At 53.0% G+C, this 26,338-nt stretch overlaps 1 protein-coding gene across 2 annotated transcripts in view; it reads left to right on the top strand.

The window, feature by feature from the left end:
* PLXNA2 (plexin A2) overlaps positions 1 to 20,755 on the top strand; it is a 181,210-nt gene extending 160,455 nt beyond the window's left edge. The window contains exons 17-31 of one of the 2 annotated variants that reach the window (XM_021682521.2): positions 60 to 299; positions 945 to 1,088; positions 1,364 to 1,598; positions 4,324 to 4,466; positions 5,120 to 5,388; positions 7,339 to 7,405; positions 7,620 to 7,766; positions 8,393 to 8,552; positions 8,927 to 9,030; positions 13,000 to 13,099; positions 14,090 to 14,280; positions 15,634 to 15,803; positions 18,329 to 18,541; positions 19,229 to 19,379; positions 20,140 to 20,755. In XM_021682521.2, the coding sequence (XP_021538196.1) occupies positions 60 to 299; positions 945 to 1,088; positions 1,364 to 1,598; positions 4,324 to 4,466; positions 5,120 to 5,388; positions 7,339 to 7,405; positions 7,620 to 7,766; positions 8,393 to 8,552; positions 8,927 to 9,030; positions 13,000 to 13,099; positions 14,090 to 14,280; positions 15,634 to 15,803; positions 18,329 to 18,541; positions 19,229 to 19,379; positions 20,140 to 20,235 (2,430 nt within the window). In that variant the 3' untranslated portion in view covers positions 20,236 to 20,755. The remainder of the gene's footprint in view (positions 1 to 59; positions 300 to 944; positions 1,089 to 1,363; positions 1,599 to 4,323; positions 4,467 to 5,119; positions 5,389 to 7,338; positions 7,406 to 7,619; positions 7,767 to 8,392; positions 8,553 to 8,926; positions 9,031 to 12,999; positions 13,100 to 14,089; positions 14,281 to 15,633; positions 15,804 to 18,328; positions 18,542 to 19,228; positions 19,380 to 20,139) is intronic. The other variant, XM_044916354.1, reaches the window with a different exon arrangement.
* The last annotated feature ends 5,583 nt before the right edge of the window (positions 20,756 to 26,338 follow it).

Genomic DNA, 26,338 nt, shown 5'->3' with positions numbered 1-26,338 from the left:
CATGATACCCCCCACCCTCGCTCAGTCTACATTTCAGTGCCGCACTCTGGGCCTCCTAGGTGTGCAAAGTCGTGAACACCACCACCCTGACCTGCCTGGCGCCCTCTCTGACCACGGACTACCGGCCCGGCCTGGACGCCGTGGAGCGGCCAGATGAGTTCGGCTTCGTCTTTAACAACGTCCAGTCCCTGCTCATTTACAACGACACTAAGTTCATCTACTACCCCAACCCAACCTTTGAACTGCTCAGCCCTACTGGAGTCCTGGATCAAAAGCCAGGATCCCCAATCATTCTGAAGGTAGGATGTGCAGGGTGTAGCCTGCCATGCACGGTGATGGCGACAGGCCCCCACACCCCCGGCCCTTCCCTTCACCTTTGTGTGCACGCAGACTCACAGAGCTACTAGCTCCCTGCCAAGGGAGCTTGTTTATAGATATGGACTCACCCAGCCGTAGATCTCGCACTTGGGATCTCGAGAAACCCTTGATGGTATTTCTGTTTGTTCTTGTGAGCTTTGGGACCCCAGGGTTCTGCAGCGCATCGGAAGTAAACATTTCCTTTTATTGTCCACTTCCCCGGCCACCATAACCTGCACACACATTTCAAGAGGTCACGGTTCCCTGGTACGATCCGTCCACCTGTTTTGTTTCTTTTGTTTATATCCCACCTGCCCTCCTCCAGATTTTCACTTGTTCGCCGTGTGGTCTCCCCTTCCTGTCTTCTTCCCCATCTCTTCCTGCCTTTCTTTCTCTCCTCCCCACATTTTCCCTTTGGCTCTCTAAGTTGTGGCTGTTCGAAGTTTTCTCCAAAAACTTCCCGGGAAGCCATCTAGTGGCTTTTGCTTGGCTGCCCTTCTCCCACCTCTTTAATCTCTTTGGTAATAGGCAATTAACTTTTGCGCGCATGTGTCAATTATTTCTATTAAGATTACTGTTATCTACAGGGCAAAAACCTCTGCCCTCCCGCTTCTGGAGGTGCCAAACTCAACTACACAGTGCTGATTGGAGAGACCCCATGTGCTGTCACCGTGTCCGAGACACAGCTCCTCTGCGAGCCTCCCAACCTCACGGGGCAGCACAAAGTCATGGTGAGTGAACCCCCTTCCTTTCCTGACTTCCTCCTCTCCTCGCCGTGCATGCGTGATCTGTCATAAAGTAAGGCTCCTTCATAGCTCCTCGTCACTGTGTTCTGCACTGAAATGGGTAGAAGTGGAGAACACGAGAAAAGGCAGGCAGATAAGCAGGAAGTTGTTCCATATCCAAGTCTGTATTGTGTGGTTGTGGTCTTTCATGTGCTTTCTGAAACCTAAGGATGCGATGGCATGCCAGCTCTCTACAGCAGCTGTGTGTGTGCAATGCACAGGTTCACGTGGGCGGGATAGTGTTCTCTCCCGGCTCGGTGAGTGTCATCTCAGACAGCTTGCTGACCCTGCCAGCCATCGTCAGCATCGCGGCGGGCGGCAGCCTCCTCCTCATCATCGTCATCATCGTCCTCATTGCCTACAAGCGAAAGTCTCGAGAAAACGACCTCACTCTCAAGAGGCTCCAGATGCAGATGGACAACCTGGAGTCCCGCGTGGCCCTGGAGTGTAAGGAAGGTAAGTGGAAGCCCCTGCTTGCTTCCTGGCCCCATCTTTCTTCACCAGCCTTATTACTGCCTCCCTCCAGACAACTCATCTCCATTGCCATCCCTCCCACCCTAAGCCTCTGTTTGCCCAGAAACTCCCTTTGCCTTTAGAGCCAGAGAAGTCCTATTAAGAATGCCCCTGGGGGTGGGGGTGGCGAGGCACCTGGGTGGCTCAGTCGGTTAAGTGTCCCACTCTTGATTTCAGGTCCGGTCGTGATCTTAGGGTTGTGGGATTGAGCCCCATGTCGGGCTCTGCGCTGGGCGTGGAGCCTGCTTAAGATTCTCTCTCTCTCCCTCCACCCCTCTCTCTCTCTCTAAAAACATAAATAAATAAATAAATAAAAAGAGAATGCCCAGGGTGAGGCCCCAGGCCTGCTCATCTTGTTTGGGTCCTTCCTGTGCCCTGACTCACCCCCAAGCTGGCCCCCTCTCTCTCCCTTTCAGGGCCTCTGTTTCCCCCCAGAGCCAGGCTTGGCTCTCTCAGACCCTGTAGAGCCCCCCCAAACGGGAGTCCGGCTCCCGTGTCCTGCGTAGCTGCCCTGGGAGCATGTGGAAGCAGCAGGAACAGCGGCAGGAAGGGCAGGCAGGGATCCCCCACCTGCCTGTGGCCTCAGCCTCCCCCAGGGCTAGTTTCCCACCAGCACCACAGGCTGGGCGCTCTGAAAGCCGCCGCTTGCTGGTATCCTTGGCCGTGGACGCACATGGGAGTAGAGAATGTTTTCTTCCATCTCCCACGCAACCACAGCCTCGAGGTGACAGGTATCTCTGGCGTCCCCTCAGGCTGAGGACTCAGCAGGCTCTCTGAGTAAACATTTCAATAAGGAATCAAAACATTTCTCCTTTTGCTGCAAATGTCAGGATCAGGAACAAGGCCTCTGCTGGAATAAAGGGAAGCGCTGGGCTGGGGCAAGGTGGGGAAGGCTTCTCCTGGTGGCAGGGCAGGGGAGGAGGGAGGAGAGGAGCATCCGGGAGACACGCCTGCCACCAGAGGGATGCGCCCCAAGGCTGGGCTTGGTGCTCTTAGTGTCCCCTGTGCGCGCGTGTGAGCCTGTGTGTGTGTGTGTTAAGATACACATAACATAAAATTTACCTTTTTTAACCCTCACTGTCTCTACACCCCAGGGCTCTTTCTTCCTCCAGTTCAATAGCATTAAGTGCATTCACATTGTTGTGCAACCATCCCCACCATCCATCTCCAGAACTTTCTCATCCTCCCCAGCTGAAACTCTGTACTCATTAAACACAAACCCCCACAGCCCCTCCCCCACAGCGGCTGGCAACCACCGTTCTACTCTCTGTCTGTATGAATCTGACTACTCTAGAAGCCGCCTGTAGGTGGAATCATGCAGTGCGTATTCTTTTGTGTCTGGTTTACTTCACGCAGCATCTTAAAGCTTCGTGCGTCAGAATCTCCTTCCTTTATAAGGCTGAGTAATAATACTCCGTTGAATGTATGTACATGTCGTTTATCCATTTATCTGTTCATGGACAGATTTGGGTTATTTCCATCTTTCAGTAGTGTGAATAATGTTGCTACAAACATGAGTATACAAATATCTAAGTCCCAGGTCTCTTGCATAGATACCTAAGAGTGGAGTTGCTGGGTCCTATGGTAACTCTGTGTTTATTTTTGAGGAACCACCAAATATGGTTTCCAGAGCGGCTGCACCAGTTTACACCCCCACCAGCAATGCACAAAGTTTCCCGTGTTTCCACACCCTCTCCAGTACTTGTTGTTCATTTTTTCTTTTAAAAAAGTGTTATTTAGGGGCACCTGGGTGGCTCAGTCGTTAAGCATCTGCCTTCAGCTCAGGTCATGATCCCAGGGTCCTGGGATCGAGCCCCGCATCGGGCTCCCTGCTCGGCGGGAAGCCTGCTTCTCCCTCTCCCACTCCCCCTGCTTGTGTTCCCTCTCTCGCTGTGTCTCTCTCTGTCAAATAAATAAATAAAATCTTGAAAAAAATAAAATAAAATAAAATAAAATAAATAAATAAATGTTATTTATTTATTTATTTTAGAGAGAGAGTGTGTGTGCACATGGGGGGGGCAGAGGGAAAGGGAGAGAGAATCTCAAGCAGGCTCCCCGCTGAGCACAGAGCCCAATTCGGGGCTCAATCTCAGGACCCTGAGATCATAATCTGGGCCGAAACCAAGAGTCCCGTGCCTCGTCAACTGAGCCACCAAGGCGCCCCTCCATTTTTCTATAATAGCCATCCTAATGGGTGTGAAGTGGTATCTCATGGTAGTTTTCATGTTCATTTTTGCCCAGGGTTTTTGCATCTTGATTGATACTCTTGCTTGGGAAAAAAAGGGGAGCAAAGCTGCCTGTTCTTGTCTTCACTTCATCCCCTTGGCCACTGCCTCTCAGCTGTTTCCGGAACCTGCAGGCCCATGCATGACCCAAATCATAGTGTTCTTCCGTTTTCTTTGTTTTAACTACAATTACAATACATAGAAAGACACGTCAAAATTATGCATCAGCATAGAAGAGGAAATAACATAGAAATCACCCACATGCCCACCACCTACGAAAGGAGGCCTGGAGAGATCGCATCCCTTCTGGAGACGCGCCCCTACAACCCTCCCTGTCTCTACACCCCAGGCCTGCCCCTCCTTCACAAACGTCTTCTCCTGCCTTCCCCCTCCCCTGCGTGGGGTGCCCTCCTGAGCCTCCTTGTCTCCCTGCACTTGCATAGCTTTTGCTGAGCTCCAGACAGACATCAATGAGCTGACCAGTGACCTGGACCGCTCGGGAATCCCCTACCTGGATTACCGCACCTACGCTATGCGAGTCCTGTTCCCTGGCATCGAGGACCATCCCGTGCTGCGGGAGCTGGAGGTAATGCCTGCCACCCTCCCCAAGCCAGCCAGCCGAGCGCAGGGCCTGGGTGTCCGGGGAAATGCAGATGGGGCCCAGCAGCTCAGAGGAGGGTCAGGAGGGATGAGGAGAAACAGCTGGGAACAGCGTCACCACAACAGGAAGATCATAGCCAAGGGGGGCACGCAGTCTCTTTGGGATGATTCCAGGGGAAGGCTCATTGTCATTTTTTAATTAATGACTAAATTAATTAACTAAGATCCTGCCATATTCTCAAATGGATTTAAGGTGGCTTACGGAAAGGACATATGATTCTGGGAGGCTTGTTTATTCACGTGTTGGTTTGTTTTACTAAAGATAATAAATCAGGGCAGAAAGGTTTAAAGGGAGACTAGTAAACCAAGCAAGTCTAATGGAGTCTCTCCTACTGAATCCCTGGAAGAATCAGATGGATGGTGTCCCCTCAGAGGGCTCTGCCTGGAGCCAGGCCCCCCAACCCAGTGGACGGGCGGAGCAGACCAGAGACTTCAGAGACCAGCCATTCCTAGGGGGGCGGGGGTGTAGCCAGGCGGTTAGAGAGTCCTGTTGCTCTCTCCAGAAGACCCTCAGTGCCAGCCCGGGCGGGGAGGCAGGAGGCTGTCCTCTGAGGGCGCACCCCTCCTGCCCATGCCCAGGTACAGGGGAATGGGCAGCAGCACGTGGAGAAGGCCCTGAAGCTCTTCGCCCAGCTCATCAACAACAAGGTGTTCCTGCTGACCTTCATCCGCACCCTAGAGCTCCAGCGCAGCTTCTCCATGCGCGACCGTGGCAACGTGGCCTCGCTCATCATGACGGGCCTGCAGGGCCGCCTGGAGTACGCCACCGACGTCCTCAAGCAGCTGCTCTCGGACCTCATCGAGAAGAACCTGGAGAACAAGAACCACCCGAAGCTGCTGCTGCGGAGGTCGGCCCCGCGGCCGGGGGCGGGGAGGGCGGCGGGTGTCCCGGGCTGGCTGGCAAGGCCTGGCTGGAGCAGCAAGGCCTGGCTGGAGCAGCACGACAGGCTCCCCACCCCCAGACGCGACCCCACTCACCATGGCCTGAGCCCACGCGCGGCCCCTCGCAGCACGGAGCCTGAGCTCCCCGGGGCCCCGGGTGGCCGTGTCCGCCGCTGCTCAGCCTGATGGAGGAGCCCGGGTCTCCGCGCTCGAGCCCCAGCTCGGCCACCCACCCGCTAGCGGTGTGCCCCCAGGCCTGTGATGTGGCCTCTCTGCTCCTCAGCTTCCCCAGGGCAGCGGTAACACCGTCTCCCGGGCTCCCTCCCTCCCTCCCTCCCTCCCCGGGGCCTCTAGCGCCTAGCTGCCCAACAGCCTAGCTGCCCAACACGGTAGCCACCTGTGGCTACGAACTAAAATGAGATAAAACGTAACGTTCAGTTCTTGGTCGTGCGAGCCGCCTGCCGAGGGCTCAGTCACCACGTGCTGGCCACCATATTGGACAGTGCACTTAGAGAACATTTCCTTCATGGCGGGCTGGAGATTTGGTGCGGCCTATCCCTTCAGCGCCCAGTTTCCAGGATCCGAATCACCAGCAGCCAGCACATGCCCCCTCCCCAGGTGCCATTTTTCCTGGCAGGAGAGAGGCTGGAGACCTTGGCATCCATTCCCCGAGCCCACCCTCCCTGGAGGCCCCAGGGAGCCGAGCAGAGCTCTGGACCTCCTCTGGTAGCAGGGGTTGGAATGTGCCTCCTCCATTTCTCCGCCCCCCTCTTTAGCCTGCTCCTAGCTGAGGTCTCAGGCTTCCAGACCCCACGTGGGGTGAAGAGGGAGGAAGAATGTCTTTGTTTCATGAGCACTGAGCCCCCATCCTGCCAATCTGAGCATTAGAAACTCTCATTAAGAACTGTTGTATTTAAATTAGAGCTAATCTCAGGCACAATGCAGAAGAGGGTGCTGGGAGGGGCCAGGGGACAAAGCTACAATTTCTTCTGCCATTGTCACTCTCCCCCAGGCCCAGACTGCTGAGCAGCCCTGGCAAATGCCTGGGATTTACTGCAACCAGAGGGTATAATTTGCACCACGTGTGGGGTGTTAAAATACCCCTCGGCATCCCCATCACTGAGGGTCTGTCACAGCGGCTTTGTTCCTGAGTCCCCAGATCTGCAGCCCAGGATAGGGGGTGGGGAGGGCTGGTGTTTGCAGAAGCAGATCCCCTGTCTGCTAAACACTCATGTCCCCTGCTCTCCCCCTGAGCGGCTGGGATCCATGACCCCACACGACAGCAGGAACGACAGCCAATACTTACGGAATAGTGCTTACTGGGGGCCAGATGCTATTCTTAGCACTTTACATATATGTTAACTCATCCAATTCTGACAACAGCCCTGAGGGATAGACACTATTATCATTGTCCCCATTTAGAGATGGGGAAAATGAACCCAGAGAGGTGAAATGACCTGCCCAAGGTCCCACAGCCAGAATGTGGCAGAGTCAGGATTGGAATTCAGGCAGTCTGATTCTGAGAGGTTGGAGGGGCACGTACCAGGGACCTCCTGGGTATGAAAATGGGAGTATTCAGGCATGCAGGGAATCCCAAAGGGACAGAGAAACTCTGTTTCTCATCCTGAGGCCAGCAGGAAGTAGGGAGAACTAGAAATTGATAGCCCTGTGGAAATGGGGTACTTGGTGCCTTCATCTGCAGACCCGGAGCACCACTCCATTTCCACAAGGAATTGAGGCCCAGGAAGAAAAAGCCTCTGGTCCAAGGTCACACTTTCACCTCTGGTGTCCTGGCTCCCAGCTCTGTGCCCTTTGATGCCCTGTTGCTCTCTTGGGCCACGATGCATACAAGCCAGACCCCCTCTCCGAGACCCCTCCATAAAGGACTGCCCCTCACATCCCTTCTCCCTCCCCAGGACAGAGTCTGTGGCTGAGAAGATGCTGACCAACTGGTTTGCCTTCCTCCTGCACAAGTTCCTGAAGGTGAGAGTGGGAGCGAGCCGGGGCCAAGAGTTGAGAGCAAGACAAGGGTCTGCTGCCCCAACCCTGGCCATCAGGGCTGCATGGGGACCCCTTGGGAATAGGAAGCTGCCCGGCTGGGGTGCTCCAAAGCAAGGCGGGCCTAGGAGCCTGGCCAGGAGAGGGAGAGGAGGAGACGGGTGCCAGCCCACCCCTTGTGCCCTGCCTGTGCCCACAGGAGTGCGCGGGGGAGCCCCTCTTCATGCTCTACTGCGCCATCAAGCAGCAGATGGAGAAGGGCCCCATCGACGCCATCACGGGTGAGGCCCGCTACTCTCTGAGTGAAGACAAGCTCATCCGGCAGCAGATCGAGTACAAGACCCTGGTGAGGAGGCAGGGAACTCAGGGGACTCGGCAGACCTCCTGCCTTTGCTTCATACACAAAGCTAATCTGAGTGGTCAACAAAGAGGCTGGGAAACAGCATGGGAGCCAGTCTAAAGGCTATGCTAAGTGTTCCAAGAGCGGGGCATACACGCCTGGGTTCCCCCTCCCCGTCTCATTGGGTGGGCCCAAAGAGCTCTGTCTGCCTCCGTTTACCCTAGATGCTTGCTATGGCTGGGGGCAGAGCACCCTCCATTAGGTATGGGGAAATTAGCATTATGGGGAAGAAGATGAATTTGCTAGTTCCTAATACAGAGGCTTTGGGAAGTGGGTGGTCAGCCCTTGATAGACCTGGAGCCATCTCTAAACCCCCAGCATGCCTGGTCCCAGGATTACAGTCTCCCCCAAGCCAACCAGGGGCTAGAAAGTGGAGTCTCAGTTCTTTGAGAAGCATAGGCATGACTCAGGTTGTCATTTGGCAGATGGCAGGAAGGCAAGAGAAACTGAGGCACGGCCATTTCTCCTGTGAGGAGGATAAGCCTTGGAAAGAGAGATTCCAAGGCCTTGCTCCCTCTCCCTCAAGCAGCCCCTCGAATTCCCATCCTGTTCCCCCTCTATCATCCTTGTAGATCCTGAACTGCGTCAACCCCGACAACGAGAACAGTCCAGAGATCCCAGTGAAGGTGTTAAACTGTGACACCATCACACAGGTCAAGGAGAAGATCCTTGATGCTGTCTATAAGAACGTGCCCTACTCCCAGCGGCCGAGGGCCGTTGACATGGACTTGGGTAGGAGGCCTGGCCTTGGAGTATGGGGGGCATGGGGTTGAAAAGTGGCTTCCGGGAGGACATTTGGGCGATGGGATGGGATGGGGTGAGAAAATGGGAAGCCCCTTCCTGCCCAGGCCCCTCCTGGGGGCATGACTAGGTCCTGCCCAGGTGAGGGACCACAGGAAGTATTTCTCTTGGGACACTGCCTGCCCACACTTCTCCCCAGCTCTCTTGACCCCATGGAGCCCTGGACATCTCTAAGCACTATGGGTCACACCAGCTTGGAGCTGGGGTTGCCAGGTCGCTAGAGGAGGCAGGACTGGGTGACCCTGACTCCCAGCCCCTCCCCCCCCACCCACTCACACTGCTACCTGCACCACCCCTCCACCCAGAGTGGCGGCAAGGCCGGATCGCCCGGGTCGTGCTGCAAGACGAGGACATCACCACCAAGATTGAGGGCGACTGGAAGCGGCTGAACACGCTGATGCATTATCAGGTGAGGGCAGGGGCTTTGCACCACGACTTTTGACTCCCCAGATTGTTCCCTTCACTCCAGGGTTTGCTCTCAAGCCCTCAGAAGCCATCTCCCCTTTCCTCCTCCTTCTGAATCTAAATCGGAAATTCTCAGGCATGGTTAGGAAATCTGTTAAAATCATGAGTGCCCACGGGGCGCCAGGGTGGCTCGGTCGTTAAGCATCTGCCTTCGGCTCAGGTCATGATCCCAGGGTCCTGGGGCTGCATCAGGGCTCTCTGCTCAGCAGGGAGCCTGCTTCTCCCTCTGCCTGCCGCTCCCCCTGCTTGTGCTCTCTCTGTCTCTCTCTCCAGCTTGCTCTCTTTCTCAAATAAATAAATAAAATCTTTAAAAAAAAAAAAAAAAATGAACGCCCAGACTCTACCCCGAGAAACTGACTTAACTGGTCTGGGTAGGGCGAGGCATTTCTCTCCTGTGTACCTTCCATGTCTGCAGAAAAATTGCATATTGTGAGGTCCTCCGTAAGGTCACTGACCATAGGGATCTGTGGCTTTCTGTCCTCAGCATCTTACCGACACACCTTCCGCTACTCACCTGCCATAGAGCAGGGAATTGGATATTTGTCTTCAGCTCTTGCATTCTGCCACTTACTAGCTGGTGTCCTTGGTGAAATTAAGTCTCGCCCTTCTCATCTGTAAAATGGAGTTCAAAGTAATTCCTGCCCCATAAAGTCGTGTGGAATAGATTCAGTACAGGAGAGAAAGTGTTCGGCACATTGGCAGAGGCACTGAATGAATGAATAATCAAAAAAAAAAAGAATTCCAGCAAAAGAACAAAAGATCCAGGAGGGATCTATTCCCACCTCCCCCTCCCTCCCATGGTGGCTACTCATGGCTGGGGGTCTCTATAAGATTAAGCACAGGTAGGCTGGTTGGGATTCGGGAAAAATACTAAAATAGAAGCTGGAAATAAGAGACACCGAGAGAAATTAAACCAACCAGAAGAAGCGCCTCAGGCTGCAAGACCCTACGGGATTGCCTGATTAGTAACATCCTCCTCTGTCCTGGCCTCACACGAGGAGGGGACAGGGGGACTGGCAGGCTGGACTGGTGAGCATGGAGTTGCCATGGACCAGGCCACTGGGGGTCCAATAGGAGCTGGCTGGGAGGCTCTGAGGCACAGAGGAAGCTGGTGGGGGGCACTGGGGCAGCCCCAGAAACCTCCCTCTCCAGGCTCCATCCTCCTCGCCGCCCCCCAACTGACTGCGCCCAGCCCCAGACGGACCGAGTGTGGTGTCTGAGAAGAGTTCAAGGCTTTGCCAGCCATATTTGAACCCCTGCTTCTCCACTCATTGGTGGGGTGACTTTAACCTCCTGCAACCTTGGGCTCCTCATCTGCAAGGTGACATCTGGCTTGTGAAGGTGGTGGGAAGAATTAGAAATAGCAGATGAGGTACATAGGATGCAGACTTGCCCGCAGGATAGTTAGAGCCCCCTGCCCGCCCCCCGCCGTTGATTCCACCCCACCCCCCCTCACACAGCACTTAGTGCGTCCTGGAGAACACTTGTAATGAACCAGTTTGAGCCGAAGAAGAAAGCACAAAAGAGAATAGCATCGTGCCTTCGAATCAGAAGTTTCTCAAGGGCAGGAGGGAGACCTTTCTTTTCTGTCTGTGATGCCCTAACGCTTGTTACTGGGCTGTCCGTCCTAAGGCTCCCAATCAGAATGGAATATTCTCTTCTTCCAGTGCTCATCATGCAGAGCACTTTCAATTCCCCAATGTCATTTCTCATTCATGTATTCATTCATTCCTCAAATATTTACTGAGCTGTCCCGAGTGCAAGGTACTTCCCACATGCCAGCCCTGAGTGACAGGGAACAACAGGGATTATTCTTCCCTTTGGGGGACAGTGATGATGACGGTGATGCTCCTAATAACAACACTGATATCAGCGCTCACTGAGTGCTCACCGGGTGCCAGGCACTGCTGCCAGCCTTCCTGTGTCCTGACTCCTTTGAGCCTCACGACAAACCTAGATGCCATTATTATCCCCATCAACAAATGAGACAACAGAGACGCAGAGAGGTTAACTGACTTCGCTGAGGTCATGTAGCTAGTAAGTGGCAGAGCCAAAGTCAGACCCGGCCGGGCAGCCTGACCATGGATTTGCATCGCCTGTCAGTCAAGAAAAAGAAAGGCTAGGACTGAAGACAAGAGAGATTTAGTGACAAGACCTGGAATTGGGTTGAACTGTGGTCATTCGAGTCACCTTATGAATCCTCCAGGTGACAACAAACCATACATGAAGAATGTAATCTGTTCTTCCTGGGAGTATCATCCCCTGCCCCTGCCAGGCTTTCAGAGAATCACTTCTAGGCTGTCAGTGGCAAGGAGAGTTCCTGAAAGACAGAGGTGGAGAGGCCCATCCCCCCTTAGTTCCAGAGCTGGAGGGGATGGTGCGGACCACTGGCGGTCCAGGACACCGTCCCGGCTGCGGAGTGTTGCAGCCTGGGCCCCTTCCACGCGCCCACAAGAGCCCAGGGCCCTGCAGCTTTCTGCCTCCAAGTCAAAGCACTGCCCCCTTGGGACCCTCCTTGGAGTCAAAGGTCCTGGAAGCCCCCACAGGAGAAAATCTGCATAATCTTAATTAACAAAGAGATGTTAAAAAACTTCCTGGCCTCCCTCAGATTTATAGGGAGGATAAAATTAAACACCACTGCTAAAACCGGCTATCAGGGAATCTCGTTAGCACTAATGTTCATTTATAGTTTGACTTCCCAACATTTAATTCTTTTTTGGTGGGAGAAAGGGACTGACAATTTAAGACCCAGAAAGATGGTTTTACGACTGGTGCAGCTATAAATCAAACTTATAAAGTTCATAAAAATTGTTAAAATAAAAAATGGTTTAATAGGAATGTTTTATGGCCCATAACATTATTATAGCTGTTTTATTCCCTCTGCGTTAGGGGTTTAATTGGATCGCCACAATTCTGGGGATTCTCCGTTTTTATTGGATGGAGGGTAATCTTAAATCAAAATGGCCCCAAATGTCTTCACTATGGCTCCTCATTTATCAGTCCTTTCCCTCCAGCCTGGGTACTGAGCCTGGGTGCCTCACAGAGGACAGGGAAACACGCCATCTTTCCCTCTGACTCCCCAAGAGTAGCTGCTCTGTTGGGGAAAACTCCTCAAGGTGGCCCGAGCGTTATAGGACCCAGGCCAGAAAGAAATCAAAGCCAAAAGGGAAAATGGGCTTCAGACCAGTATGACTTGAAATAAAATCCCAAATTAGGATATAATGGGGAGCACATGCGCTCTGGAGCCTGGACAGACCTGGCTAAAAATACTGATTGTACTGTGTAGTCTCTGTGTGACTTGGAAGACGGTGCTTTGCCCCTCTCTGCTTCAGTTTCCTCACCTGTAAAATGGGAATAACCGTACAAATGCACAGGGTTGAAGGGAGGCTGGGTCTAGCCCTGGCTGTCCAGTAGAATGTCCAGATCATGCAAGCCACACGTGTAACTTAAAATGTTTTACTAGCCACATTTAAAAAGTAAAAATAACCCAATGAAATTAGTGTTAACAATGTATTTTATTTAACCTAGTTGATTCTAAAAAAATTACCATTTCAACATGGAATCAACAGAATAATTATTAATGAGATCATTTGTGTTACTCTATCCACGCTAAGTCATTGAAACACAGTGTGTATTATGCGTTTACAGCATAATAGTTCGTGTTACAGTTAGTAGGTTGTAGCTTAGACACTGACAACGTATCTCCATTCAGACTGACTGAATTTCAAGCGCCCGTCAGCACAGGCGGCCAGTAACTACCACATCGGACATCCTTGGCGAGTAGCAACCATATTATTTTTAGTATTCCTGAACTCCTTGTGCTCTACCCCATTCCTGTGTCATTACCTTCTAGAAGTACTTGACAGTTGAATTTCCTGGTTCACCCACACTGTACCTTTGGTACCCTTCTCAGGTGTCAGACAGATCGGTGGTGGCTCTGGTCCCCAAACAGACGTCCTCCTACAACATCCCAGCCTCTGCCAGCATCTCGAGGACACCCATCGGCAGATACGGTGAGGACCAGGAAGGTAGCCTGGGCAGCTCGGAGGCAGCTTCCGTGACCTCCCAGGGACCCCTCACCGCCCCCCGCGACAGCAAGCAGCCCTTGCAACTGCCCTCCGCCAATCAATCATTTGCTTCCCCTCCTCCCGAGTGCAGTCACTCCCAGAGCGGCCAAGACCTCAGAGCTGCGGGAGCGGGTGCGTTGCGCGCCCTTCCTTTGACAGCCCCCACCTGGTGAAGGAGTGTGAGGGGCCTGGAATCAGGGAGGCACGTGGATGGGGGTTCCTACTTGCCAGTCCCTGTTTTTACCTGTTGTTCTGGCTGAGTTATTAATGGTCCCCCTTTACTCTCAAAAGTGTCCCAATTGGGGCAGTAGATGGGCCATCCTAGCCTACCCACCCCTGAGGGTGCAAGGGCCCCCAGTGCCCGCTGGGCAATGAGGTGACCATGCTTCACTCTCTCTTGCTCCATGTCCTCTGCTTTTGTGTTTGCAATAAGGCTTTGGGCTGTCCAGCTAAAGGACACCTCCAGGACTGGGCCCCGCCACTCCAAAAATGGCTTAGGCAAGTCCATACCCTAGACCCCAAGTTAGAAGGACCCGTTAACTCCCAAGAGGGGGCATTACAGCTTATAGCTTCTCGGCACCCAGATTTTTCATCAAAGCCCCTATGAAAATATTCAGCTGACATTTTACCTATTGATTATTCTTTGCTGTGGAAGCATCGGCGGTGGGGGGGGGCTCCCAAATTCTCAAGGCTCTCTCCAGCTCACAGAATTTCTAAATCTTCTTTTTAAAGAAAAGGCTTCAGGCTCCTCTGTCCTCGTGCCAGCCAAGGATTCCAAAATAACCCACCAAATATGAGGTCCCAGGGGTCCTCTTCCAACTGAAACTAGTTTATTCTGAGTGAGTGCAGTAGGCAGGCAAAGATTCTAGAAGGATTCTACAAGCAAGGATGGTGAAATCAGTGTCTTATGAGCCTCCACTGCCCCCTTCTCCTCAGACTCCTCCTTCAGGTACACAGGGAGCCCCGACAGCCTGCGGTCCCGAGCCCCCATGATCACCCCAGACCTGGAGAGTGGGGTTAAGGTGTGGCATCTGGTGAAGAACCATGACCATGGGGACCAGAAGGAGGGTGACCGGGGCAGCAAGATGGTATCTGAGATCTACTTGACCCGGCTACTGGCCACCAAGGTAACTCCTGCTCTGCCCAGCCTGGGGAGGGCTCCTTAGAGGTGTATGTCCTGCCCACCCTCCACCCCGACGCCCCAGCATAAGGATGTCATGGAGTCTGTCCTTTAAGGGGGCCCATTCAGACGAATAGGTCCAGGTCCCAGTGCAGGCTTTCCAGAGGATCAGGCCACTGTTGTTCTCTACCTTTTGGCAAAAACTGCAATAGTATCATTTCCCCTGGCCCACCCCTCAAGACCACCATTACTCTTCAGAGGAGCTGCTCTCATCTCTGGGTCCCTTTTAGGAAATGTTGGGGTTTTCTTACTGATGTTAGCTGGCCTCCACCGTTGAGGCCTTTTCCACCCACTTTCTGGCCACAGTGAGAGAGAAAACACAAAGGCCGGGTCCTGCCAGTAATCGGAGAGAAGGCTCCCCCTTCCCTGCCCCATCCCATCGGCCCCCAAATGCTGATGGAGGTGAGGTAGCCACAGTGCTGGAAGCTAAGATCTAAAGCTGTCTTCCAGCTTCCCGAGCAGAGAACAACTATGCCTGTAAGCATGGCGATCATATGGCCCATCTTTGCCAGCAGAGGTCAGATTTCAAATACTCTCCCCCACTGACCCCACAAAAATGCTGCTGAAATTCTCCCACAGTGGCATCCAGATTACAGCTCTGACTTGCTCCCCAAAGGGACATAGAAATACACCCTCAGACCATATGTCTTGAATTTTGCTTTTCCTAATATGCTAATAAGAGACCAACAGAGCCACCAGAAAAGGCTGGATGTGTTCCGAACCTTCAGAGGTGTGTCCCTTGAACCTGTAGCCTGGGGGACCCAGGCCCAGCCTTGTTCCTGCCCAGAGACCCTCCAGGGCCCTGTGGGTGGGGGCTGCACCTGGGTATTCTTGGATCTGGACCCTTCACCTGCAGCACCCAGGCTACAAATATGGCAAACATCTTCACCAGGAGGCTCAGGGTCCTCCAGCTTGTTCTTCAGACACGCTGTCATCCCAGCACACGCCCACCAGTCCCCGTGGGCAGCCAGGGCTCGGAGCCCTCACTGTCTTCCTGCCCCACACCCTCAGCCCGGTCCCGCCTGGTGCGGACACAGGCATAGATGGGGCATGTGGCTGCGGGTTGGAGGAGAGGTTCTTCCCAGGAATCTGCAGCCTCTTCAGTCCCTCCCATCTCCCCGACACCCCCACGGCCCCCTCCCCACCCCCACCACGCTGTCTGCACAGCCTGGCGCCGCTGACAAATTTCCAAGGCAGGATCAGTCCAAGGCACCATCTGGTCTGCCCGTCTGCTGCCTGCACCCCCACCTCCCCCCACCCTCCCCCTCACGCTGTCCCCCCCACCCCGTCCCTCCCCCAGGGCACCCTGCAGAAGTTCGTGGACGACTTGTTTGAGACCTTGTTCAGTACGGTGCACCGGGGCAGCGCTCTCCCCCTGGCCATCAAGTACATGTTTGACTTCCTGGATGAGCAGGCAGACAGACACAGCATCCACGACACAGATGTGCGGCACACCTGGAAAAGCAACTGGTAACCCCTCGGGGAGCCCAGGGGGCCTAGCTGCAGCCTGGAGAGGCCACAAGCTGTGGGAGGTGGGGCCGGCAGGGACCAGGGGGATGGGGGAGCCCCTTCGTCGCGGTGGCTGGGTAATCCGAGGCTCCTAGAACAAACAGCGCACATATGCTCTGCAGAGCCAACGTGGTCCCCGAGCTGTGGGCGCCAAGCGGGGCCTGCCTGGCTGAGGGCCGGCACCAGGACACGGGCTTGAGCTCTGCCCTTTCTGGTTGAGGGCCTTTCCCAGGCAGCACTTCCTCCCTGACTCTGAGACCTCTGGTTCTCAAGAAGGGTTGCTGGAGGAACCCGAGGAGCCACACTGGAGACAGCTAGTTGCAGGGCTTCAAAGCCAGGCAGCGTCAGGCATTCTGGGCAGCGCAGAGCTGAAGACACCTCCTCCTGAGACGGGGAAGCCCTGAACAGAACATAGACACCTGGGGAGGGAGCTTGCACTTGCTACAGACTTGAGCCCACCAACCAGGAGGATGTCATGGCAACCTTGATTCCTTAAGGCCAAGTTATGACCCTGGCGCCATGGGTTTCGGGAAGCAGCAGGAGGGATATGTCCTTTAGGCATGACTCTCGTCCCTAAGGTAACCCCCGCGGCCACACACAGCAGTGGGAGAAGGGGCTCCTCCAGGCCCCTAGCAGACGACTTTTCTCTCCTGGGTTTGAGATCTAGACCACAGACCGAGCTGAGGACTGGCTTTCAGGTCAGACAGGGCCTGGCCCAGCGCCGGAGTCCAAAACCTCCCTCCAGGCAAGAGCCCAGAGAGAAGAGGTCCAGGCATTTGGGTTGGGCAGGCAGCCCACACAGCTGTCTGGAGTCAACGATCTCCTCAGAAAACAGAGCCGACACAGATGGGCCCCGGCTGTTATTTGGGAATCAAAAAATCCTAGCAACCAGCAAAACACTTTGGAAAAACCCAACCCCAAACCCATATAATCCTTTCTTCTTTGAGATGCTGTGGTTGCTGGCCTTCTGGAGTCTGCAGCTTTGATCACAGGGTAGTGAAATGGGGAAGATTCTGGTGGTCGCGGGTGAGGAGCCCACAGCGCACTTCACCAGGGCAGGCCTTGCGTCTGCATTCCCAGGGGCAGGGCCATGGCTGTCTCCTTTGCTTTGGAAGACTCCCCAGCCCAGTGCTGGAGGTGTGCAATCTCAGGGAGATGAAGAGAAAGTTCTGGATCATCCCCATCTCGCTGCCTTCTGTTGCCAGATAGGCCCAGGTCATAGAAATGCCCTACCCTGGAGTTGTGGCAGGAAGAGTCCCCTTATCCAGACCTCAAATAGCTAATGTCCATGGAAAGAATATTAGAAGCTCCTCAAAGCTGCCGGAGGACAGGAGGGTGGAAGAGATGAGTCACTTCTCAGCCGAGGCAGCTCTGCAGGAAAGAGTGATCCTGTGGTCCTTTGAAAGATAAGCAGAAATCATCCTGGAAGGACTTGGAGTGGGCAAAGTGGATCTTCCCAAGACTTGGCATGACTGAGACATTTGGGAAAGTTTGGGGACCTTGAGGTTCAAGAGAAGGTGAAGAAGGGGAGATGAGAGGTAGGCTGGATTTCTGGACCCCCATCTCAGGCCAGAAGGACACGCCAGGGAACAAAGGTCACTCGACAGCGGAGCCCAGGAGTTAGGGCCCTGAAGGCAGTCGGAGGAGAAGGCCAAGTTGGAAAAGGCACAGAAACAGCGGGCTCTTCTGCTTCTGAAGGGGAGTCAGTGGGCTGATCCTCCTCATGGCCGCAGGAGCAGAGAAAACCCATTCTCCTCTGTACACATTCCCAAGATGCAAGAAGGAACACTCCTGACGACTGATCAGTTCCTCTTGGGGTGGGAAAAACTCTGAGCTACAGTGAGTTCATTCCCAGCAGGCCAACAATGGCCTCCTCTCCTCCCCCTGCCCCTGCCCAGAGAGGAGAGAGCCCTGGGGAGAGCCCTGAAAGAGCTGCCCCAGGGGGGCCCACTCCTCAGCCCCACCAGGCCTGGCCGGCCCTGGGAAGCGGCGCAAGGGGCCAGGCTGGGTGGGGAGCACAGGTGGCCCCCTTTGTGCAGGCTCCCAGGCAGCGCCTGGGCCTGCTGGCTGCATCCTTCAGCACAATGGCCATGGGCACTGCGAAGGGACTCTAGGAGTCTGGTGGCTTTGTCTGAAGCTCTGAGAAAATCATGCAGTTCTCTGTCCTTGGGCTTCCCTGGGGGCATGGAGGCCTTTGGGAAAAGCTGCCAGGATGGAACAGAACACACCCACAGCTACCCCTCGGTGGTTAAGGCTCAGGGTCAGCACCCAGTTAGGGTACAATGGTGCCCCTCCTTTTCTTCCCAGGGTCAGGAACAGCTTATGCTAAATTTGCCATCCTGGCCGGAGCAGCTCTCAGTGATTTCGTTCCCTTGCCCTGGGGGAGAGAAGTTTTATTTGTAGAGGGAGGAGAGGAATATTCGTGGACAACATTAAGGGTGCGGCAGAGGTTCAGCCCTCAAGGTCTGCTCTGCCTTCTTCTACAGCCTCCCTCTGCGCTTCTGGGTGAACGTGATCAAGAACCCCCAGTTTGTGTTTGACATCCACAAGGGCAGCATCACGGACGCCTGCCTGTCCGTGGTGGCCCAGACCTTCATGGACTCTTGCTCCACATCAGAGCACCGGCTGGGCAAGGACTCCCCCTCCAACAAGCTGCTCTACGCCAAGGACATCCCCAGCTACAAGAGCTGGGTGGAGAGGTCAGTAGCCCCTCCCCAGGACAGGCCCGCACCCCCATCTGTCTGCTCCATCACAGGGCCTCACTGAGGACTCACAACCCACAACCGTGTTTGTGGTACATTTGGATCTCATGCTTCCATCCTTCCCCTTTATCCAAACTTCCTGCTGGGGGGGAGAAGGGGAAACTTTTGTGCCCTTGGAGGTCAGATCATTATCATTCTGATTACGTTTTACTGAGCACACGCTAAGCAACCAATGCTGTGATAAAGATTTTTTTGTGTATCATCTCATTAAAACGGGGTTGCAAAGTAACCCCATTTTACTGATGAAGAGACTGAGATACAAAGAGGCTAAGTAACTTGCCTAAGGTCACACAGCCAGCAGGTAGTAGAGCTGGGATTGGAAGATAAGGAGTCCAGTCAGAGTCTGGTCAGAGTCTGGGCTTTTAAGCATTCTGGCCCCCGCCCCCACAGCGGAAGCTCCCAGCTGGATGGAGTCTGGCCTAGTGAGCACCAGTCTCTAGGCCAGAGGGCCTAGAGACTCAACCTTTAGCTTGAGGCAAGGAGCCAGAGGAAGTCACATCAGAAGAGAAAGAGGGAGGCAGGAGCAACTGGGGACATCCGGTGCTCTCAAGGGGCCTGAGGTCAGAGTCCTGTAGGTGAATGGGCACCGGGTCCCCGCTAAGGAGCCTGTCCTCTGTACGGCAGATACTACGCGGACATCGCCAAGCTGCCCGCCATCAGTGACCAGGACATGAACGCCTACCTGGCTGAGCAGTCCCGTCTGCACGCTGCGGAGTTCAATATGCTGAGTGCCCTCAATGAGATCTACTCCTATGTCAGCAAGTATAGCGAAGAGGTAAGGTGAGGCCCGGGAGGGGACAGAGAGCCACACGCAGCCAGGATGGCAGTTAGTCAGAACGCCTGGCTGAGCCCTTCGATAACAGCAACAGAGGGTAATTCAGACAACATAGTCATGGAGTCAGAAACCCATGAGCTCGAAACTCATTACCACTCCCTTAGACGGCAGCTTCTCTCTGATTCATCCAGAGCTTTCTTACACATTTCGTTGTCTTGCACTCATTGTTAACACAATAAATAACACTTTTCATAACGTAATTGTTCCTTTCAAAGTGTCGTACAATTAATTTCATCCTTTCTTAAACAATGAATCAGACTATTCCTTGTGCTTGGGCAGACGCTGTCAGTCACGTTTCAGGTACACAGGTGGGCCCTAACATGAGCAGAGGGCGCAGAGGACAGCTCTGGAGAATTCTCAAGGCATGCATTGGCATTGTCCTTGAACTTAGCATTAGTAGTAATAATAATGATGATGATAGCTAATATTTACATAGCACTTTGTCAGATATGCCAAATACGGTCTTAAACACATTGTTTTAAGATATATACATGTATGTGCATACATGTAGACGTACATACATACACACACACACGTGCATACATACCTATATTCAGTTAATCATTTATAGTATCTCAGGTTGTGTTCATTAGGGCAGAATGGAAAGGCAGGTAGAGGGATGAAGGATTCGGCCAATGGCTTGCTCTACCTAAATTCCTAAATTCCTTCCTCTACCTCCACCTTTGTTTTTGCTCCTCAGCTCATCGGGGCCCTGGAGCAGGATGAGCAGGCCCGCCGACAGCGGCTGGCGTACAAGGTGGAGCAGCTCCTAAATGCTATGTCCATCGAGAGCTGAGAGACGGAGCCTCACGTTCCCAGGAAGAGGGGTCTGGGAAAGCTGTCACACTTGGAGTCTCGGAAGGCAGGACAAGTGAAGGGGATCAGACCCCAGAGCTTGCTGTCCCCTGAGACCCCACCCCGGGGAGAGGGGAGGGCCCCTCCCCGCCACGCCAGCCACGGCCCATCAGCGCCGCTCCTGCAGGGACAGACGGCGGGCATCGTCCACCCACAGCGAACCCCAGAGAGGCAGGGGGCGCTGGGAAGGTGGTTCTTCAAGCCGAGAGGCACGAACTGGGGAACAGTTCTGCCTCTGACTGCTGCTTTGCATGAAAACTCATTTGTTGTATATTGGGGAAATAATGAGAACTTTATTTAATTTTTTTTAAGAAAAAGGAAAAAAAAAAAAAAACAGAAATAAAACAAAACAAAAAGCCTCCCTGTTCATCCCGTCCCACTTCTGTTTCAATCTGAGTTCCGTCCCCATTTCTTCTCCCCGCCCTCCCCCTCTTCCTCGAATGACTCCCATTTCCAAATGCCAGAAAAGGCCTACAAAGAGAAGCTGAGAGGAATTGGAGGGGAAACGATCATTTGCTTTCCCTTGAGATTACAAGAACATGAGAAGGAGGAGAAGAATGAACACAAGTTCACACCAAACACTTCGCAAAAAGAGAGGCCAGTACAAGCTGGAATCATCCCGGCGGCCCAAGGACCGTGGCAAGTACTGAACTTGGCACCGACTGTGGAGCCACCGAGGGGCTCAACCTGGCTGACGACCAGTGGAGCTTTATGGACCACACACGTGTATATTCTCATCTCTGGAGGGAAGAGCTGTGTCTGTAGGGTACCAATGCTTTTTGCTACTGGGTTTTTTGTTTTTCTTTTATTTAATCTCAAACCTCAAGAAATGAGGAGCTGATCTTTGGTACTTTTCCCTTTGTTCCCCTAAAGTTACTGTCAGAAGTGGGGGAGAAGTGGGCCTCTCCCAGAGCAGACACCTGGCCTCCCCGAGGACACAGGGCAGCTTTGCCTTACATCAGTCACTGTCATAAACCAGGCCCCCCTGGGGAAAGGGCCTGGAGTGTGTGGCCGAGGACTCCAGGAGATTCCATTCGGGAGCTGATTTGGGGACGTGGGTGTTTGGCTTTAGGTTCCACTCCAATCTGCCGGTGGTTTCTTGCAATTAAAGAGAAAGCAAAAACCAAACACTGTTTACAGCAAGCAATACTTGAAGAGCATACATTAAAGAAGTGGCCATATTTATTGTGATGCTTTCTTTCTGTCCCTCTCCTGTGCCTGCAGAGGGGAGACAAGCCTCCGCTCATATGTGGAAGCTCCTGATCGTCTGAGCACTTGCCTCAGTAGAAATGACTGTAGCATCCCCACGTTACTGTCTCCTGCCTCTCTTTCTGCCTCCCACGTCCTTGTGAGTTTGAAGGACAAGTGGGTGGCTTCTCACTGGGCTTATTTCGTTCTCTCTCTCTTCTGCTGACACCTAAAACCATTGGATGATCAACTCTCCTGAGTGTAGTTTCTAAACAAAGAGACCAAAGCTCCACACCCTGGGTCTAGAGGCCCCATGAAAGCCAGTGGGAGTCATCCAGAGGAAGGTGGCTCTGTTGATGGCAAGACCTTGGTGACCGGGACAGCCTTCAGAGTTTCCAGGCCTCCCACACTGGCAAGGATCCAAGCAGGCAGCTCCACCTTCTCTGTAAGCAGCATCAGAGGGAGGGAGAAGGCAGGCCAGAGAAAGGCAAAGGGGTGGGAAGGGGGCAGGCAGGAGAGGACCATCCTCCCCCCCTCCTACTTTTCAAAGGGCTGCAGTGCTGGGAAACTGGACCAGCCAGCCCCAGAGAGACCAGACCAGGGTCACTGCCTCTGTAATTAACTCTGCGCCCCAGCTTCTCTGTGCTCTGATTTACCTCCAAACAATTCCAATTTCCAAAGGCTCTGCTGACCACACTGGATTCCCAGGAAAGGGCTGGGGGAGGGGGAGCTCTGAGGGCTGGCTTCCATCCCTGGCGTGTGGCTCTGGATCGCTGTGCTAACCACACAGCAGACATCGCCTGGTCTCTTCAGCTCCAGTTTCTCGCCTGAATGCCGCTGACAAAGAGAAAGAGAAAAGCATTCAGCAAAATACTCAGGAAACTTGCTCTTTTCATTATAATTCACAACCAGCCATGCCAAGGCCACTTTCTCCTGATAATCCACTTCTGCTAAAGTTTCTCTGGGCCCTATTAATAGCCTGAAAGAAATACTAATGACTGGCCTTCCGCACTAAGCCAAAGTGTTTGCTCTCCGTAGCACCCAAAGTTTATCAGCTCGGAGCCTGTGATTAATGGCAATGAAAGGAGAGAAGATTTGTGCAAGAGGAATGTGAGTGGGGGCCTTGGTGCCACAGAAAAATCCCAGCCCATCCTCACATGACTTCCGAGCTCCAAACGAAGGTTTTCTGATCACACCACTGTGCAGACCAGCATCCAGGGTTTTGCTCCACCAAGAAGTAAAAGGAAGTTTGACATTTCGACAGCATCTTGCCAACCTTTGCCTCTATGCATCTACCCAAGCGTCTCCCAGGAGCTACTTTGGGTGACTGTTCACTTCTCTGGGGCTGCTTCCTTGAAGGTTTCTGGAGAGTGTAGAGAATGATGGGGGGATGGCCAGCTGGAGAGTGGAGGGGGGAGGAACCAGAGCTGGAGTGAGTGGTTTGGCCGCATTTCTCAGGATTCCATGAGCATGTCGGGCAAGTTGGGATGGCAAAGGAGGTGGCACAGGGGCGTCTCTGAGGAAGGAGTTCAGAGAAAGGAAAACTCAGTGCGACTCAAGCCAGGCCATGAGGGTGAGAGACTGTCGAGCCTTGCCCCCTCTCCAGCTTGCCATCAGTCCCTCCTCCACCAACTCTTGGCTTTGGGCCATCAAGAACCAATGGAGTTCATGCCTATAGAATGAGGAGAACAGGGAGTCACTTGGCCTCTCTCCTCACTATTATCCCATTTGAAGATATTTTGACCTCGTGTAAGGAAAAAGTCACAGCCCCTACCCCCATGAAGCCCTACCATCTTGGAGGGAGACATGAAGGGAAGTGTCTCTCAAAAATCAGTCCAGCTTCATTTGTTTCATTAATCTGCACAAGAGACAGTTCACTGGAAAAGGACCCCAGAAATGTGCTTGGCAAGACAGAAGGTGCTACTGGATAAGACAAAGATGGACAAGATGTCCATCTTGATGGAGCAGATCCCTCCAACTGGCCTGCTACCACCTCTGCTCTCAGCACGGGGTCGGGGATCATGTACATGCCCTCCTCCCTCTCCCCACAGCGCATCTCTCAAATAATTTCTGATCCACCACTGCAAAGAGCTCCCCTTCCTTGCAGAGTTTAGTCATTCAAAGTGTGGATCAGCTGTTAGCCTCACTCAAGGGCAGGGACTGTTTCCTCCATTCCTCCATTCAAAGAGTCTTCATACACCGCAGCTGTCTGCTAGGGACTGTTTGGGATGCTGAGAAACAGCAATCAACAAGACCAAGAAGGACCTTCTTCTAGCAAATTCACATTCTCCAGGCTACTGGTCCCTGCCACCAACCTAGTAGGCACAGTTCTCCCCACCACCTGCAGAGGGCATGAATTTTGCAGAAAGGGGGCCAGAAGAAGGAAGAAAGCCGACCAACCCAGCTGCCTTACCTTATTCTGGGGACATTCCTTCGGTAGTGAGAGCCTCTCTCACTTCCACGGCTGCTGTCTCTTCTGGTAGTACGTCCCCTGCTGCTTGAGCTCCTGACCTTCCTTCATTTCCATCAAATGAGGACAAGAAATAGCAGTCAAGGCCTCTGGCCCTGCTGAGCATGAAGCAGAAGCAATGGATGGATGTGTTGGACTAAAAAACGATCTGGGCAGAACAAATAGAGACTGTGTGAAAGCCTCTGGCTGCAAAATCTCCAGGTGCATCCCAGTTGCCACACAAGCCCCCATTAACCTGCAGCAGGTAAACACTGGGCCGGCAGCTGGCCTGGGGGAGACCATTTTTTTTCCCAGCCACACTGTTGCATCTGAGGCTCCTGAGGCCTGGCCACTGACAGGAAAGACTTGAGACTCTTGGGGCAGGGGCTAGGGGGTGATGAGAAAATGCAAAACAGCCTCATAGTTATAGGGCTGTGGAAGCAGATCCCACAGGGAGACTTGGGAGGTGAAGTTCAGGGCTTTCGATGCCTTGTCTCAGGAACAAGCTTGGAGAAAGTGGCGGCATCCTCTTCATAACTCCAAAGTCTCTCTTCCCCATCTCTTGCCTTCTGCTGGTTTTCCCAAAGAGGGAAGTTTTAGCACCCAGGGCTCAGTGACACCATGAATGAAAGGTAAGTTTCACTCTTGGTATCAGGGACATCCTGGGAGTTGATTGATCAAGACCACTGCTTGTCAAACAAGGCCTCAGCCCAATAAGCAGACTAGAGATTCTTGGCCTCTGGTGGACAGCCCTGTCTCCTTCTCCTCACTGTAACAGGGCTCCACCTTCAGACTGGGCTCTATCTTTTCTGCTGTGCAGCCTGCTCCTCCTGTCTAGCCTCAAGGAAGACGGGAGGCACCTTTGGATTTCAGTCAAGGCCCTGACTTTGGCTGTATTTGCCATGTTGACATTACAGGTGGAGAACATAATGGAACATGGTCCCCCATTAGCAAGTGTGTTGGGGAACAAGGGGCAAGCTCTTTATACCATGAAACTAGGGACCTGAGCCCACCTGCATTTCCCCCCAACTTCTCCTTCCCAAACCCACTCTTCTTGACACACTGGAATCTGTATTATATATATTTTTAAGAAAATACTATGATAGTTGTCTGGTTTTGTTGTTTTTACAGGTGTTGTGGAATAAAAACTGTAAGAAAACCAAGTATTTAAAATGTTCCAATAAAATGGGGGTTTTTTGGTTATTCTAATATATTATTGTGTACCTATTGTAAATATGAAACACTCCTATTTTGCAATCCAAGGACACAATTTGTACTGTTGTTATATATAAATAAAGTTTACTGGATAAAAAAAAATTTATATCTTCAGATAAGCCTGGTTGTTCAGCGGCATATATGCAGAATAACATTTCACGGGCATGTTTAAGAAGCAGGTTAGCTTATGGAAAAATGAGCTAAGTGGTTTTAAGGGACTCTAGAAGTCTCTCTATAGCCAGAGCTTATTAATGTCCAGTCATCATCGTCAACACACACACACACACGCACACGCACGCACACACACACACACACACACACACACGCACACTCTGCTCCAGTTTGTACCAATAGGTGAACACTGCCCCCTAGCCCCAAGACCCCAGAATACAGGTTTTCTCCAACAAAAGACAGAGTGCAGATACTTTGGGCTGCCCTTTGCCAGGGAAGAATGAGGTCTCAGGAGAATGAGAAGATCCATCCCTGGTCCTTCCTGAAAATCACATTCATTCGTTTATACAAACATTCATTAAGCATCTACCATAGCAGTGCTGGGGGAGGGGGCAGGAATAATAAATGAGAAACGCATGATCCTTGCCCTCATCAAGCTTTTAGGTTGGTGAAAAGCACAAGGATTCTGAAAAAGCAATGTTTTGGCGACACCATGAGAAGGGTGTTTTTATTGTTTTCCTTTGATTTTCAGTTAAGGGATAAAGGGGGGATCAGGGAATGATGCCAGATACTGTGTGCTCTCAGATCCAGCACGGGGCGGGGCTCTGGCAGGGGGCGGGGCTCTGGCGGGGGATCAGTTGGGCTGCATGGAGTCCAGGCAAAGAGCCTGGGAGGTAGCGAGTTGATTGGTCGACCTGAGGATGCCACGCCCCCTCCCCTCTTCCTTACCTCCGTTTTTCTCTTTTTCTTTCTTGTATCCCCAAGTGTGTGGGTGACTGGGTGACACTTCCACTCTCGGCAGGTAAAAGGAGCAGATGAGGTCAGCTCGAGAACCTGTCAGTCTGACATCTCAGGAAACTGCGCACCAGGAGACTGCTGAAGGCTCCCTTCATGATCATGGGGTCAGAGCTGTTTTCTGGGCGCACAGCCTGGCACCCACATCAAAAGCAGAGGCTCCTGAAGGACGAGGTGCAGCCTTGCCCTTCGAGGGCCTCCAATCTGCTGGGGGAGACAGCCCCTG

Source organism: Neomonachus schauinslandi, chromosome 6 (genome assembly GCF_002201575.2).
Source record: "Neomonachus schauinslandi chromosome 6, ASM220157v2, whole genome shotgun sequence".
Lineage (NCBI taxonomy): Eukaryota > Metazoa > Chordata > Mammalia > Carnivora > Phocidae > Neomonachus > Neomonachus schauinslandi.
Note: the sequence above shows the minus strand (reverse complement) of the source record. Positions and strands in the feature narration are given on the sequence as shown.